The sequence below is a fragment of the Sus scrofa genome, chromosome 13 (genome assembly GCF_054392235.1).
Source record: "Sus scrofa isolate SSC_HxYL_T2T_F1_AM1 chromosome 13, Sscrofa_HxYL_maternal_Yorkshire_Landrace_v2.0, whole genome shotgun sequence".
Taxonomy (NCBI): domain Eukaryota; kingdom Metazoa; phylum Chordata; class Mammalia; order Artiodactyla; family Suidae; genus Sus; species Sus scrofa.
In genome coordinates, this window is record NC_139395.1 from 71727190 (window position 1) to 71745154 (window position 17965).

General features: G+C 36.4%; 1 protein-coding gene across 50 annotated transcripts in view; it reads left to right on the forward strand.

Annotated features, from left to right (window-relative positions):
• Positions 1-17965, forward strand: part of CHL1 (cell adhesion molecule L1 like) — a 229453-nt gene that overhangs the window by 153642 nt on the left and 57846 nt on the right. For 28 of the 50 annotated variants that reach the window (XM_021069248.2, XM_084989078.1, XM_021069244.2 and 25 more), the window contains 4 exons: positions 10174-10296; positions 11349-11519; positions 12469-12516; positions 14710-14830. In XM_021069248.2, the coding sequence (XP_020924907.2) occupies positions 10174-10296; positions 11349-11519; positions 12469-12516; positions 14710-14830 (463 nt within the window). The remainder of the gene's footprint in view (positions 1-10173; positions 10297-11348; positions 11520-12468; positions 12517-14709; positions 14831-17965) is intronic. The other 22 variants (XM_084989073.1, XM_021069255.2, XM_084989082.1 and 19 more) reach the window with 1 other exon arrangement.

Consider the following 17965-nt stretch of genomic DNA (forward strand, 5'->3'; position numbering starts at 1 on the left):
TGTCTAAGAAATTAAAGGTCAAATAAGAAATGACAAAGAAAAATAGAATATATTTTGAAGTGATGCTAGTAGAAACTATGCCTAACAACATGCTGAGGCAACTAAAGCTTTATATAGAGGGATTTCTTTTTTCTTTTTGTCTTTTTAGGGCCACACCCAGGGCATATGGAGGTTCCCAGGCTAGGGGTGGAATAGGAGCTACAGCTGCTGGCCACAGACACAGCCACAGCAATGCCAGATCCGAGCTGCGCCTATGACCTCTACCACAGCTCATGGCAACGCTGGATCCTTAACCCACTGAGTGAGGCCAGGGATCAAACTTGCAACCTCATGGTTCCTAGTCAGATTCCTTTCCGCTGTACCACGACGGTAACCGCCTATAGAGGGCCTTTCTTTTTTTCTTTTTCTTTTTTTTTTCCATTCTAAAAAATACTTTAGAAAAGAAGAAATGATGAAAATAAATGATCTAAGCTTATTAGGCAACATAATTTTAGGGTGAAAATGAATGAGCTATCTTCAGATGACAGGTTAATAAACTAAAAGAAAAGGAAAGGGAAGGTGGACAGTGATATAAAATCAGAAACTAAATTCAAGAAGGAAGTGTGCGAAGTACACATATTTTTTTGTCTTTTTTTTTTTTTTTTTTTTTTTTTTTTTTTGCTATTTCTTGGGCCGCTCCCGCAGCATATGGAGGTTCCCAGGCTAGGGGTTGAATCGGAGCTGCAGTCACCGGCCTACGCCAGAGCCACAGCAACGCTGGATCCAAGCCGCGTCTGCAACCCACACTATAGCTCATGGCAACGCCAGATCGTTAACCCACTGAGCAAGGGCAGGGACCGAACCCGCAACCTCATGGTTTCTAGTCGGATTTGTTAACCACTGCGCCACGACGGGAACTCCCCCAGTACACATATTTATTGAAAAACATTTTTTAAAGATCTAGAAAAATGGAAAAATACATTTCATTGATTTGAAGACCCAGTTAAGGTTAAAGGTTAATTCTTTTATGACTTTATATATAGAATAATTGAACTCAGAATCTCTGTGGTTTGTTTTTTATCTATTTGTAGCACATAATCTGTTGATTCACAAATATGGTTAAGGAACAAAGTACAAGGTTTGGTAGAAACTTGAAGAATAATAACAAGTGAGGGAGTACCCTTCATGGCTCAGCAGGTAACGAACTCTACTAGAAGCCATGAGGATGTGGGTTCGATTCCTGGCCTCGCTCAGTGGGTTAAGGATCTGGCATTGACATGAGCTGTAGTGTAAGTCACAGATGTGGCTTGGATCCTGCATTGCTGTGGCTGTGGTGTAGGCCAGTGTCTATAGCTCTGATTCGACCCTGAGTCTGGGAACCTCCATATGACGCACATGTGGCCCTAAAAAGCAAAAAAAAAAAAAAAAAAAAAAAAAAAAAGAAAAGAAAGAAAAGAACAAGTCAGGAAGACTTGGCTTTATCAGGTAACAGGACTCAGTTTAAAATTCCAGTAACGAAGCCTCTGGTTTTGCACAGGGTTAGAGCCAATGCAACAGCATGGAGTACCCAGAAACAAGGCCTCATACATGTGAAAATAGTGCGAAAGAGCTGACAGGGATTTTCCTTCTCCTTCCTTTTTCCTCCCCTTCCTCTTCCTTTCCTCCCTCCTCCCTCTTCCTTTTCTCCTTCCTCCCTTCCCCACTTCTTCCCTTTCCCCCTTCCTTTAACTAAATGGTGTGGAACAACTGAGTATCCACATAGAGATGCATTTATTTGAAGTCTTAGCTCACATCATGTAAGAAATTCAGTCAAGATAGATTAAAGACTTGAAGCTGCATGAGAAAGGTATTTTTAAAATCTAGAAAATGATTGTATTTACATTATCAGGGTAGGGAGATTTCTTAAACAAGACAAATTAAAGTTCCATTAAGGAAATCATTAAAGATAATTTGACTACGTTTAATTGTTAGATCCCCTATTCATCACAAGACCCCAGGAGGAAAGGGAAAAAAGTCACAACTCAGAAAAAAGGATTCCCAATGAACATAACTAAAGATAATATTAATGTGTTTCTAAATGATTTACAAACCTCTAAGAAAAAAAAAAAAAAAAACAAAGTGGCAAAGATAAACACTTGCACCTCAGACTGGAATGACCAGTACAAATATGAAAATGTGTTTAACATCAGTAGTACTCAGAAATAGATTAACCCAAATAATAAAAGCGCTTGATCCCACAAAATTGTGAAATATTACAAATTCTGAGAAGAACATTTTTAGGTGGGAGTATGCAGCTACCATAACTTGTACTTAACATTGATGAGAGGATGGTTTACTGCTTGGACAGTGGACAGATTTTTTTTTTTACCACCTCTTTAGTTAAAGATATTCTCACCTCTGACCCAGAAATTCCATTCCCTTGCTCATAAGCATGTGCCCCTTACCCGTGTTCACCAGGAATATCCACGGTAGCATTGTTTGTATTTTTAAAATACTGGAAAAAAGCATTGTTGATCTGTGATAGAATGAATAAATCATGATATATCCATACAGAAATTAATACTTAGCCATGAAAATCGATGAACTTTAGGAATATGCTGAACAATAAAAGCAAATCTTGGAAGAAAATGTGATTTTTATATATAAGGTCAAAATATTTTGTTTGGGAGTGGTATTTCATGTAATAAAGTTATAATGCCAAACAAGAGAATGATGAAAACAAAATTCAGGATATAGTTTCCTCTAATGGAAGGGGTAGAGGGTAGGATCTATACCAAACAGAAAGATAATGGTGGTTTTATGTTTTTTTCCTGTATGGTTCATGGGTAAAAGAGTGTCAGCTGTATTTCTTTTTTTACTTTTATTCTTTACATTTATTTTAAAAAATAAAAGTGGTGTAACTTTATATATACAAAGTTAATAAGTCTGTAGCATACGGATTTGTCCTAATTATGTATATTGTTATTAAATGAGATATTATAGCATGGTAATGGGCTGAGTGGTGACATATAAACTTGAAACTGGCCTCCTGAGTTTGGTTTTGAAATGACAACAGGAAATGTTTATGAATTTTGGATCAGAATCATGGTTGAGAATCATACAATCATATAGCTGTAACAGTCTATGACTAACTATAGTTATAGTCCATATTATATGACTATATTATAGTCTATATTATGTAAATACAACTATATAATATATCTAATTAACTGAAATAAGATGGGAGAGAGAGATTAAAAATCTGTCGTGAAAGAAAAGGCATTAGGGTGATTCCTAACCTGAATTCTAGTGGTTGCTATGGAGACACAAAGGCAAAGGCAGTTGCTAGACCTATTGCAGAGAAGGAAATGGCACATTTTAGTATAAGATTCTGCAATTAAAGGATTTTTAAAAATATTTTTTTCTCTCATTTTCTAAGCAGACCAAATGAAGACATGAACAATGTAAGGATATTTCTGGTCAGAATCTGCTAGCATTGTAGTTAAGAGATGTGAGTTGAATCTGAGGGTAATTGCTCCATCTTTGCTGTTGTAGAAATGGGCAAAATAAATCAGGTTTCTTTGCATCATTTCCAGTCCCTCCTGGAATTATTTCACCATCTAACAACTCTGAAATCATTTATGTGTTGAATAGTACCGCCACCCCAATTCTTAGGAGTTTATAAATCAGAGACCACTTAGAGCTTCTTATATCCTAAACTATAGAGAATTGATTCTTCTTTTATATTGATGGAAACTTTGTGATTAAAGTTTGAGAATTTGTATCTCTCATTTCTTAAATTTTTCTTTACATCATCCTTAAAGGCCTGATGCATCAAAGTGTCAACACAAGTACAGTAACTGAAAATTTGGTAATTACTCCCTACAAAGAGAAACCTTTATACACAGTGTTGTCTGTTTTCAACAAAATTGTAGTTGAATTTAATGGGAAAAGAAAAAGAAAAACACCATCAACCAAATATAATGTACTCATTTTAAACATGGAGGAAAATCATTTAACTGAATGGGTTTTCCAAGACATGGCATTGAGAGTTAGGGAATTATTCAACTAGTCTTTATTACGCTTCCCTCATGTGCCAGACAGTTTTTTCAGTAACTTGAGATACAGCAGTGAACAAAACAAAGGCTGTCTTCAACCAACTTAAATTATGTAGATGTGATGAATGGATCTGGGGAGAAGGTTAGCTGTTTTTCCTTCATCATGATAGACATCAGTGGACTTAAAATGATGATATAAATAATTATGTTTTGACTGTTCAATACTACCCATCCTTCAGGGCACACAGATCAGCCTTCTCCACTTAGCCTATGCTGATTTTCCTTTCCTTGGATTTTTTGTGTTTTTGGCCATGCCCATGGGATATAGAGTTCCTAGGCCAGGGGTCATACCCATGCTATAGCAGTGACAGTGCCTGATCCTTAACCCCCTAGGCCACCAGGGAACTTCTTTCCTTGGATTATTTAAATAAGTTTTGAAAAGTTATTTACACATAATACATTTTACATGTTTTAAGTGCACAATCTGAGATTTTTTCATACATTTTTTAGTGCAACTGTCATTAGAAGCCAGTGTTAGAACATTTCCATCATCACAAGATTCCTTGTGCCCATGTGTTGGCACTCTCTCTTCCCACCTGCTACTCTGAGCAATTGCCAATCTGCCTTCTGTCTCAGTAAATTGTTTTTCTGACCATTTCATATAAATGGTATGCTAAAATATGTGATCTTCTCCGTCTAGCTTCTTACACGTTTCCTGTTTTTATGTGATTGACTCATATTGTAACACAAATCGGTAGTTTGTTCTTTTTTATTGCTAAAGAATGTTCCAAAATATAGCTGTACCACAGTTTATCTATTCACTAGTTGATAGCCATTTGAATTGTGTCTAACTTTTAGCTCTTACAAGCCACATGTTAGTGTTAATTTACACATGAACACAAGAATGTTCATGTGTAAATTATTTGGAATTTTTCAACCATTATTTGCTATTTGAAGGAGTCTTTCAACTGTCTCATGTATTAATCAGGATGTTTAAACATTAGAAAGATGTCATGCTGTCCTATCCTTCTAGCTCTACATTGTCTTTTTGATGATGCATGAATGCATATTATAATTTTTTGGTCCACAGGCCAAAGAATAAAAAAAAATGAGTAAAAGTAATAACACAATTTCTACACACTATTAAGGTAATCTAGGAAATGGCTGATTTAGGGATGAAATCACCTATGTACTGTTTAAATGGAAACAAATTAGGCTTTCTCTTGTGCTGGGTTTCCACATTTGCACAGCTTCCTCAGATTCCTCAGGTCAGTTGCCTTATGACATATCCTGGCTATTTACTGCTCTGATTTGGAAAGGGTAGGATAGCAAAAGCAGGTGTCCAGTAGCATATGCTAATTTCTTCTAACATATGCAAACCAAGCAAAGAAGATCAATTTGTTCGCTTGAGAGGGCAACACAGAGTTTTAAAGGTTTAATTAAGGCCAAGGATTCTATTCTCATCCATTGGAGTATGTGAATGACTAGAATGCAATGGGCTAAATTGGTCGTCCTTCCTTAGTGTGAATTCATTACCAGCTCATAGACCGAAAGGCAATGTTATTTCTCTGTAGTCCTAAGTGGATTAATGGGGTACTCTACAGGAAATGGGAATCAATTAAATCTCTTTACAGAGAGAAACTGGAGTTAGGGGTGATACAGCATGTGAGCTCAGTAACATGCATTCATGATAATGATGCCAGACTGTAAGCAGTTTGCCAAGAACATTCAGGGGAAATGTGAGGCACAAAAGCTCTCCAGGCCAGTCCTGTAAATAGAGCAAGAAGGCAAAATAGATAAAGCTCTTTGGCATAGGAATGTTAGCCCAATGATGGGGGAGAACAGGGAGGGGGCACAGAATAATTCGTTAAATAAACCATACGTTCTACGTGCAATAGTGTTTCTTCCCTCTGGCCCCCTCCCTACCTCCTATGAAAAAGTTAATTCCAAATATTTGCATAATATTACAGAAGTTATGATCTAGGCTAGATGATAAATCAGAAATAGCAGCAAAGGAAAGCTTTTTGTCCCTTTGCCCATGTCATCTCTGTGCAATATGGCTGGATGTACTAGACAAAGTAAAAATAATTGGATAAAAGCCAAGATTTATTGAGTGATTTTAAGTGCCCAGCAGTATTTTATTTGATTTATATGAAATTGTTTACTTAAACCTTGACACAAATCAATGAATTAAGTGTCATGACCGTTTCCATTTTATGTATGTGGAAACTGAAGCATATTAAGTAACAGGTTCGGGTCACAGTGTAAGTAATGAAGCCAGGATTCACCACAAAGCATCTGGCTCCAGAGCACATGCATTTAACCTAATGTATACAGCATTGCCTATTGATTACCCTGTTAACATCCTTTAGATGAGCTGAAAATCACTGCATTTCTTTGTTAAAAAATACTTTGGCTGTAGATTATCAGACTCATAGAGAGGTAGAGATTCAGAGAGATTTGATTTTATTCTTTGAGTGCAAGAGAACGATAAGTTTACATAATTGGCAATGGTTAAATCATTTAAGGGGTAAGAATGATTTATATTTAAATTATTCTGATGCCATTTTATTACTATTCTTTACAGTTGAGCATACTGGCATGGTGGGACTGTATCCTTTGCTCTTATGATACTTCTAACCTCGTGAGATTTTTGAGGAACCCAGAGAGATGAATACTAGTGATTCTGATGATGCCAGATAAAAGTAAAAGGAATCACAGAAAGGGAAATATATTGGTCTAAAGCTACATAGCTAATTAGTTTTAGTGGCTGGCTAGAACTGAGTTTATCTTATAGGTTATCCTGTAGACATACAGTATTTTTTCACAAGTCTGTTATACTTCAAATAAAAAGATGCTATTTTTTCAATATACTATATTCAAAGAATTAAGATGTTGAGTTTCAAAACTCATTGTCAGCACCTCAAGGTGTTGATCCCCTAGAGATTTTGTGTTTTCTGGTTTGCCATGTGTTAATAGCTCCGGTAAGAAGACTAGGTGCAGCTAATTTGTCCCCAGAAAAGTCTTTTCGTGCAGGATGGGTTTTAAGGAAACTGTATTCTTTGGAATCACCAGTAGAAATTTGTCTGCTACACTGAATAGTAAATGTGGAAGCCTACTGGAGAGTAGTAAAGAGATGGCTGCTATAATTTGCTTAATTTACTGATGCAGATAGACTGATTGGGACTACATGTATGTAGCTTCATCAAAATTTGATTATGGGATTTGTAAACATTATTGAAATCCTGCCTAGGTAGATGCTGATATATAAGTAGGTTCTGATCCTTTTACACGGAAGCCATCCCATGGTCAAGTTTAGCATTATTGAAACATAGTTAAGTGATTTTGTTTTTGGTGTTGATGGAGCACTCATTTGAAACATGTTGGCAAGCTAAAACAGTGTAGTTGCCTCACAGAAAAGAAAAATTATTGTTTACAATTCATTTTTAAATTATTGCATCTGTCCAAACTCAACAATGCTAATGTTTATCAACAGAGAAATACAATTAGCAAAAGTTATGGGTTGCAGTTATTTTTAAATAGAGTCATTTCTTTGTTTGAATTAAGGTAGACTTCATGCCTGCTGTTTATTTGTAGTAATTAAATTTCACATTTATCTGTGTATGTTAAAATATTTACCTTCTAGCTTGGCATTGAACTCATGAAATAGTTTCAAAATCAGAATAAGACCTAAAGAGGGCTTCCTGTTGTGGTGCAGCAGAAATGAGTCTAACTAGGAACCATGATGTTGCAGGTTTGATCACTGGCCTTGCTCAGTGGGTTATGGATCCAGTGTTGCCTTTAGCTGTGGTGTGGGGGTGTGGGTCACAGACGTGCACCAGCCTATACCACAGTTATTGTGGCTGGCAGCTGTAGCTCCTATGAGACCCCTAGCCTGGGAATCTCCATATGCTGCGGGTGAGGCCCTAAAAAGCACCCCCCAAAAGACCTAAAGAAAACTGCCAAACTAATGTACTTTACAATATTTATTCTCAGACTTTAAATTATTAAATATATAAACATGCGCCCATGTTTCGGAATATTAATTTTATCTTTGTTTATCTTGAAAGCTCTTCCAAAGGTATGTGATTATGGGTTTGGTAGGCATCTAAATTTTATCTTATTTTGGTTTTTTTTATTAGTGATTCCTTGGAAGCTAGTTGAATAACATAATTACATTTTTCAATTTAAAATTTTATAATCTAGATTTAATTAATGAATTGATGATGGTGCCTCACTGCTGGTACTATGTCTGAATCATTGGATTTTTCTAAGTGTTTGAAAAGGCGGCACTCCAATTAGGGCTTTCTACAATTTAATTAGCAAATTTACTATATCACTACCCAGGGAACTGTGTGTTCATATTAGATGCTGCAGTGTTTGCTTGTTAGAGAATGGGATTACATGGTCCTTCCTTTTCTTAATTTATGTTTCACTTTCTTTGCTACTTCTTATATCTGAGTATAAACAGATTCAGTAATTACCAAAAAAAGAAAAAACCTGCTGACTTCAATACCAATAAACTTTGTACTTCGGTTATAAAATGTAACACAAAACAGGTCATTTGAATTTGGAGCTCATGGTACTTAATAGTTTTGTAAGTTACTGCACTTAACTTGCATAAGATATACTTTCTGCAAGATGACTTGTGTAACATTTGTTGTCAGTCAAAGTTAAGGCTTTACCAAGTGGGTGGTATTGATATTTTATCTACAAAGTAAATGTAAAGAATGGACTCAGTATGCTTTCCCATCTTTTTATGGAAATTTCATGCTACCTCAAGTAAAGGCATGATTCCAAGATGGTTGCCATCTCACATATATTTCCAGACTTGTCACGAGAAATCTGTTAGAATGAGTTGACCATGGGGGAATCCACTGAGGCCTTTCACATGACTGACACCTGCCTTTTAAACTGGCAAAGGCACTGTAATAACCACCCTGCCCCCTGCAGTGTTAAGCCTTGAAAGGTCCTTGAATGTAGACAAAAAGCAATTCATTGTAACCAGCCAGTGCAGAGAAATGTCAGCAAATTCCCTCAGTTACTAAAGAGTAAGGGTGTGGGCTGTTGAGGGGCAAAGGAACAAATGTATGGGAACTGCACATAGCTTCTCAAGAAAATATTTTACAACCCATGAGTATATGTTTAGGCTACCAAGAACCATGATAATCTTTTTGTGAACCACAATTTAAGAATGAAATACAGAGATGGAATACCTCCTAATAAATTCCATCATGTCAGGAATATTATAAATACCTTCTTCTTTAGGTCCTTCTCTGCCATCAGAGCCTGAGTAATTCTATAATGCAAATCCCCCTTTCGACAAAATTGAAAGGTAAAAATAATGTTCAGTCAGAATGTATTTGGAATATTGTTATATTATTTTGTAAACAATTTTATAAAAATATCAAACAGTGGTGCTGGCTTTCAGATTCTTCATGGTTGTGACTTTTATTCCCAATGTAACTGCATTGCTTTTTTAAAGGAAATTGATTCAAACATGGGAAAGAAGTAGTATGTGGGAATATTTCAAAGTCTCCTTTCCTAGTCAATTCCATTTCTCTTAAAGTTTCATTTACTGGGAGCAATTCCTATGTTGATGGCTCTCTTTGCAACTTACAGTGGTCCTGTTTGCTTTTCATTGTATTTATACCTTTTTTCCTCATGGGGCTTTGACTTGTTTATTTAGTTTGGTTATTCTCTTGAGTGTCATATTTGCCAATCACATGCAAGGGCTTCACAATAAAGCAAAAGTTAGAAAGTATCTGCCTAAGATAAATCACAGTGTTCAGAGAAAAAAGATTCCATATCTTTCAAATTTTTAAATGAGCGACTCCTATGACTCAGACCTTACATCTCTGCACAGAAAAATATGCATAAGCGTATTGTTGCCTATTGATGTCACATAATAAAATTGTCTACAACTAGAAAATACAGAGGCATTTTTAAGGTTGTATAAGGGTGCACCACAGATTCTTAACAGTATTTTTCTTTGCAGGAGAGATACAAGAAATGAGATTTGGGTGTTGAATTTATTAATAATGCTCTAATTTTTAAAAAGAATACTTTAAGATATTACTTACTAAGCACTTATTAAGGCACTATTTGTAACATCAAAATTTTTAAATAATGTCTTAAAATTATTTTTTTCTACCAGATGTTCCAAAATTCCCCAAAGAAAAAATCGACCCTCTTGAAGTGGAGGAGGGTGATTCAATTGTCCTTCCATGCAACCCTCCAAAAGGCCTCCCACCTTTACACATTTATTGGATGAATATTGGTAAGAAATGTTCTGTTCTTGTTAGGGGACATTTTTAACTTCATACATTATCTCAGATAATAGACTGAAACCAAAGACAAAAAAATTAATAAAAGGTTATCAGTGTGGAATCAAATGGATTTTTAAAACCGTACTGATAATCTGATCCAAGTCCTAAATATGCATGAAAGCACTAGAAAACTACAATATATTTATTGATTTTTTACTCATCTGGAAAGAGTAGAGGATATTGATATGATAAAGTATGTCTGTGAAGGAAATACTTTTTATATTTCAGACAACTTACTTACCTTTGGGATATTATCCATGTCAAAGCTGAGGATGGCTTGTATCTGTGTTGCAAGCCTTATATTTACATTTTAATAATATTGCACCCATTTCATACCATGACGCCTGTAGTAATTAGTCTTAATTTTTGTTTTTAATTTGCCACAAACTTTTACCAACTCTTGAGTTGGAATTCTGATTTGTAAAATCTGCTTCTGACATGTACCTTAGTGCTACTCTCTAAGTGATTTCTCATTGTGGCCCACAGACAAAAATAATAATTGTACTGTACTTGGAAGAAAGCAAAAAAGCTTACTCTTGGCTGCAGCCAAATGTTGCAGACTCCATTCATCCTAGAACTTTCCAAGGTGTAGCCATGGAAGAGAGATTAATATCTCACTTTTGTGGAAATCTGTTTTAAAGAAATATCCTAATAAAATAAGATTAATAATTAGACCATAATCTAAATTGGACCAGTTTTCAGATAGGCCAATATGCACCTATAGAGGAGATATAGAATCCTAGATGGTAAGGAGAAGTAAAATGCCAAGACTAGTTGCCCACCAGCATCCTGGTGAAAGACATGTTTTGTTGTATTTTGTCTTTTACTTCTTACTCACACATTGCTTCTCAAGTAAGACCAGACTTGAAAGGAATAGGAAGAGCTGGCATGAAAAATAAAATTGAATTAAGTAATAGGAAAGAAAATGAAAAAAAAAAAAAAAAGGAAATGAGGCACAATAAGTGACGATTGCCCCTTTTAATGACAAAATGTTTCTTTCCAGAATTAGAACACATTGAGCAAGATGAAAGAGTATACATGAGCCAAAAGGGAGATTTGTACTTCGCAAATGTGGAAGAAAAAGACAGTCGTAATGATTACTGTTGCTTTGCTGCATTCCCAAGATTAAGGACTATTGTGCAGAAAATGCCAATGAAACTAACCGTTAACAGTTGTAAGTCCAAATAATTTATCATGCCATTATGAATGCAGAATACTAATGTGTCCATAATTTTCTTCTCGTTGAAGCCAGCTAAAACTGGGTTGATATTTTCCACCATTGTTTAGTTCAACTCTAGAGACTTCATCCAGATGAAAGAGACGTCTGCAGCTGCACATCTACTGTTTTCTGTCTCCTGCAGCCAGAAAATCAAATCTCAATTCACAGTACAAATGTATTTCACTTGCTGTCTAGAGGGTCTGGTTATGTTCCCAGGTGAAATCCACAACGAAATTCCAGGATTTTCTCAGCAACTGTCAGGCTCCAAGTCTGTGATTTTTGGATAAACCAGCAGACTAAAAATATTGGAGAAAATAACAGAGTCAAAAAGAAAAAGAAGCAATATAATTTTTATTGTATCAAGCTCTTTTGTCCTTCCCAAATTGGCAGTTATTCAAATTGCTTCTTTTTCCTAATTGATTCTGCCAATGCTAGTCTATATTTTTACAATTGAAAACAGTCATTATTAGTGAGAGAAAGAACCATAAGATTCAAAGGGTGGAGATAATCCCAGCAGTTCACTGACTGAATAATTGGCTCTGGTAAAATCAGAAGTTGGCATGACCATTCCATTGTCTAATTTGGTTCATAATATTTTCATTGTTGTGTGTAGATTCACTCTGCCAGGGCTTCACTATAGCATCCTTTTGGCAACCTGAGTTCTCTTTAATGGAGCTATAATTTTATCCTTTCCACCTGGATTTCATCTGTGGTATTTCAAGATTTAGCTCATTATGAATAGTTTTCAACTATATTCCCAAAGGTAATGTTCTAGTGAAGCATGGTTATATCTCATTTTGTAATTTTTCAGAGAGAAAACTATGACTTCTCATTCTATTTTGATGTCAGCATCTACCATTATGTTTGTGAGTTTTTTTCTTCCGTTTTTTTTTTTTTATTTCAGTAAAGCATGCTAATGACTCAAGTTCATCCACAGAAATTGGTTCCAAGGGTAAGTTGATGACATAGGATGTTGACATTTATTTTCATGTGTGGTAGTTCATTGTCATCTCAGAATTTGAATTTTCCCTTTAATATCTTCATGAGTTTATTAAAATACTAACATTCCTAGTACAGAAACCCCTTAACAAGTTCTATTCCCTCTTATCTTAATTAAATATATGTAAAAGGAGTGATATATTACAGTTGTAACTGTATAAATTAGCTTATATACTTATAGATGTATAACTGTATAAATTAGCTTATATACTTATAGATGACAGAATTATACATACACTTATATAACTATATTTTTAATCCAGTGATGATTATGAGTCTCCTAAAATGTTCCTCATAGTTGATCAGTTTGATTCAGAGCTGTTAAATGAGGGAAAAATAAATGGTTGTGTTAACAGAAGTAGAGAAAGCATTGGGTTTAAAAATGTTAAATGATCATTTTCCTTTCAGGACTGTTGGAGTGCTTAATATACAACTGTCCATTGTAACTTGCTGAGAAAGGATACAGTTTGCAGCATTTTCCAAGCTCAATTTCTATGAAACTTTTCTTAAGTTTTTTTTCCAGGAGTTCCCACTGTGGTGTAGTGGGTTAAGGATCTGACTGCAGCGGTTCAGGTCTCTGCAGAGGTGTGGGTTTGATCCCTTGCCCAGCAGAGTGGGTTAAGGATCTGGCATTTCTGCAGCTGTAGTATAGGTTGTAGTTGCAGCTCAGATTCCATCCTTGACCCAGGAACTTCCATATGCCCTGGGTGTGGCAAAGGAAGGAAGAAAGAAAAGAAGAAAGAAAAAGGAAGAAAGGAAGAAAGAATCATTTGCATGAATCCAGCATATATTTCTTTTATAATTGGGGCCAGCATTGAACCTTTTATGCTAACTCAGATATCTAATACACTGGTAACATAAGCAGGGCTGGTTGAGGGATCCTCTTGGTACACCCTCTGTTTGAAAATGGACTCGTTAAGTATATATGGCCAACATCATTTTCTTTGATGTTGTATCTTTCCAGCACTCAATAAAAATTATTGCACATAATGAATGTTCAAAAATTATTTTTCAAGAAACAAACACAAGAAAGCTATAGCAAGGTGTACACTGCTACCACTTTCCTTCATCTCTTCTGATAACACAGCAGCTTTTTACTCTTTGTGTATCATGGCACATCACATTGACATTGGATGTGAAACACAATTTGTGTGAACACTTGGAAATGGAATTAAGATTAGTATTGAGTTCCCGTCATGGTGCAGTGGAAACGAATCCGACTAGGAACCATGAGGTTGCAGGTTCAATCCCTGGCCTCACTCAGTGGGTTAAGGATCTGGCGTTGCTGTGAGCTTTGGTGTAGGTCTCAGACCTGGCTTGGATCTGGCGTTGCTGTGGCTCTGGCGTAGGCCAGAGGCAACAGCTCCAATTCAACCCCTAGCCTGGGAACCTCTGTATGCCGTGGGTACAGCCCTAAAAAAAAAAAGAGGTTTGTATTGAAAGCGGAAGTCTCCTAATTTGCCATTGTATTTGAAAATATTCTTAAGAAATGGAACATTTCCTTATTCAGTTCCTGAGAATTCCTGCTAATCATTCCTCACAATAGTGTTTGTCTTTGAGGGCCTGAACTGAAGTGGAGTCACCAAAAGAGCTTGATAAATTCATACATGCCTGGTGTCTGTCACAGGCTTCTGAAGTCAGAATTTCTGGGTGTAGGGCTGAGGAAGCTATATTATAACAGGAATCTTGTCAAATACTTAACACACATTAAATTAATGAAAAATACACATGACCATCAAATGTGACCAGGTATGATTAAAATGTAGAATATAAAACTATAGACTGTCAATTAACTTAAAGGCTTTCATCAAGAAACTAATTATCCTGAACAGTGTTTGAACTTCTAAATTTAAATGTGTTTTAAGTCATAGCCTTTATAAAACTTAATGCAACACAAAGTTAATACACCTGAAGGACAACCCAGGCTTCATGGTAAGAGTGGAGTCTATTTAAATGGAAATAGATTAAAAATGTGTGAAGTATATGTGAAATAAATGTGTGAAAATATATTATCATGTGTGTATAAATATACATACATACACACAGGTCCATATGGTTAAGTATGTTTTAAGAAAGATTTAGTGCCAAAGGAGTTTAATTCCCTTAGTTTGAGAAAAACCTGAGACTTTCCTGTTATGTATTGCAGCAAATTCAATCAAGCAAAGAAAACCCAGACTCCTATTGCCTCCTCCTGAGAGTGGCAGCAGGTCTTCAGTTATCATCCTCAAAGGAGAAACCCTGCTGCTTGAGTGCTTCGCTGAAGGCCTGTGAGTAACCTGACCCCATTCCTGACTCTGGTTCTATAAAGAATAAGATAACAGTGAAGGATGGGCCTGCATACACATTTTAAAATAATTTCTTTCTTTGCTCTTTTTTTTTTTTTTTTTGAGTTACCGTCATAGAGCAGTGGGTTAAGGATGTGGTGTTGTCAATGCAGTGGCTCAGGTTGCTGCTGTAGCATGGGTTCAGTCCCTGGCCTGGGAAACAAATGCACACACACACACAAATTCTTAAAAATAAAAAAATCCTGGAGTTCCCACTGTGGCTCAGAGGGTTAAGAACCTGACTAATATCCTTGAGGGTTTGGTTTCCATCCCTGGCCTCACTTAGTGGGCATTGTCTGGCAGTTATGGGTGTAGGTCACAGATGCAGCTTGGATCCTGCATTGCTGTGGCTGTGGTGTAGGCCGCCAATTGCAGCTCTGATTCACCCCCTAGCCTGGGAACTTCCATATGCTGTAAGTGTGGCCCTAAAAAGGAAAAAAAAAATCCTGTTAACTGCATTTCTGGAGAAAGTAATTTGCACTTCACTCTACAGATTTCAGGCTGTGACTGAGATTGTTTTGTAATTAAATCGCTCTGTCAGTGTATGACAGTGTGAATGGAGGTGACGGGACAACTTTCTCCTTACTTCAGTCAACAGGGATGAATGCCACACTTTAGGGCATGTGGCTGTTAGGAGTTAGCCTATTGCTACTGCTGCCAGCTTTCTGTCTCTGCTATATTACCTTGTCCCACTCCTGCTTGTTATGAACTCCACTCCCTTTCCAGTTTCCACAGAGCCCTTTGTATTGATCGTTTGACTCTGCTGTGCTGGGCACATAGGCAGGGCCAGATCAGATAATTTCAGAGAGTTTCATCTCAGAAATAGTGAACGAAATTTCTTTCATACCTGAAAAAGCAATGCACTTTTCCAGACCCCCCAAGAAAAGCCTAAGTAATCTTTGCTTGGTCATTTCTTGAAGTTGAGACATTTACTGAGTAACTACCATGTAAGTCTGTGTAAACAAGGGCTATCTTATGTAATACTTGGTCATACATGATCTATCATCATCTCTATGCTTACCACTACCTACTCATCACTGTCATTTCCCACAGAGTACTGTGGGAAAATACACTCCACTTTCCTAGCACCCATGTTTACATAATCAGTTTGTAAACTAAGGGCTTTTTACAGCTGGACATTTGGTTTGTGGACGAGGATTTGAAATTCATACTCATTTACAATTCTGTGTATATTCCAAATGTTTTTTAAATTGGATTATGAAGAAAAGGAACAAATTTTAATGGTTTACAACCCTTAAGCTTTGTAAATGTCTCTTTCCATTCAGCACAAAAATCTGGGTTGTTTTTCTGTCTTAAATTGCCAAGGTGTATTGCTGTAAATTAATCTGAAGTGCAGTGGCACAGCCTCTGTTGGAAAGTTTGGTCTTTATATTATGTGAGGAGATGAAAGCCCCAGGTTTAGTTTGAATTGTGTCAGTAATTGCCTGCTCTTCTGTTCTTACCCACATGAGTTTATAGTGGCAGAAATGGAATTCTTTCAGGATTCATCACTATTCTTGGTGGACTGTTTAGGCAGGGAGAATATGTCACTAATCCTTTTTTTTCCTATTTCCCACAAATACCATCATTTACTTCTTGAGTTGGCTGGCAACTACATGGATTGTCTTCAATATAAGACAAAGGCTCTCATGTGCATTTTATAAAATATGATGTCAGGAAGCAATATAGAAAAAGAAAGTGAACATCACTATGTGCTGCCCCTGGGACTTGAGGATTCCCGTTCCCTTGTCAAAAGAGGTTCACTTGAAGTGGTTTCTTCTTACTCACCCCATATTTGTGTTGATAACTCTATCTGATCTAGTTCTGTTTCAGGTGAAGGTGATACATTGTAAAATTTTTAGAGTCCTTGAAAAAGTTCCTTCCAAGAAGTTTTAAACTGCAAAGCTTCTGCAGTAACAAGCGTAATGATAACTAAGACATTGTACTTTTTATTATGCGTCAGACACTGTTTTACACTTTACATACATTGGCTCATTTTATCCTCACTGCAATTCATTTGCAGGTTAGGCACATTAGGCCAGAGAGTTGAATTCACTTCTTCGTGCTTGGTGTAAAGCAGAGGCCGAGATTCCATCCTCTCTGTCTCCAGAATCCTAAACTACCTCTAAATTGCACTTCTGCAGCATATTTCAACCAAATGAACCATTCTGTTCAGTTAAAGGCAGAGTGGACAAAGGATGGAATTGCCCTTGAGTCTAAGGAGGTAGGATATAGTAGCTATTTCAGAAAAGGGTTAGTAACAATGAAAATATCAATACTACTAAGTAAAATGGGAACGCTTTCACAGACAAAGTTTGAGATTATACAGATTCCGCAAGGGGGAAATTGAGAACTGTTAAAATGACTGCAAATTTCAAGCAGAAGAGCAAAGAAAGGTATTCACTCCCCAGAGGAAGTGCATACAGTGCCAATTCACACTCATTCACACCCTGTGAAAACTTGATTAAGAGTAAAGGCAACATCCCTCTGCTGACTGTTGGGCTCAAAAATTTTTCTCATCCTTTTCTCTCAGTTTTGTAAATTCATGAGTTTAAGCTGGGTACAATTCTATTACAAAGCAAGAAAGTTAAAAAGAGTTGGCTGGGCAAGGACCTGAACAAAAATTTGAGATATGGTGTAGGTTTACTGCTGAATTTCTTTTTATACATAGATTTTCCTGCCAGAATGAAGTGCTGATAGTAACTATTTACTAAATTCTTTAAAAAGGGAAAGAAAAAAAATAGCAAGAATATAGCTGGACATTCTTGCAGTGGTATAGGTATATACCTCAGTAAATTATGTCTCATGGTCATAGGGTGTTTAAAATCATTTTACTCTGTTCTTTCAAGGTACTGGTATTAGAGGATTAGACTAGTTTCCAAGGACTAGGAAAAAAAAAAAAAAAGATTTTGCAGCAACTGAGATGCTTGTAGTATTAAAGCATAGACTAATGAAAAACTCCTGATTTGAAGGAACTGAGGTCCAGAGCAGCCTGCAATTTGGCAAATTGCCACTTTGACAGATGGAGTGCAAAGCAAACAGTTAGGAGTCATGGGTTATGCATCCTGTTGTGTGGTG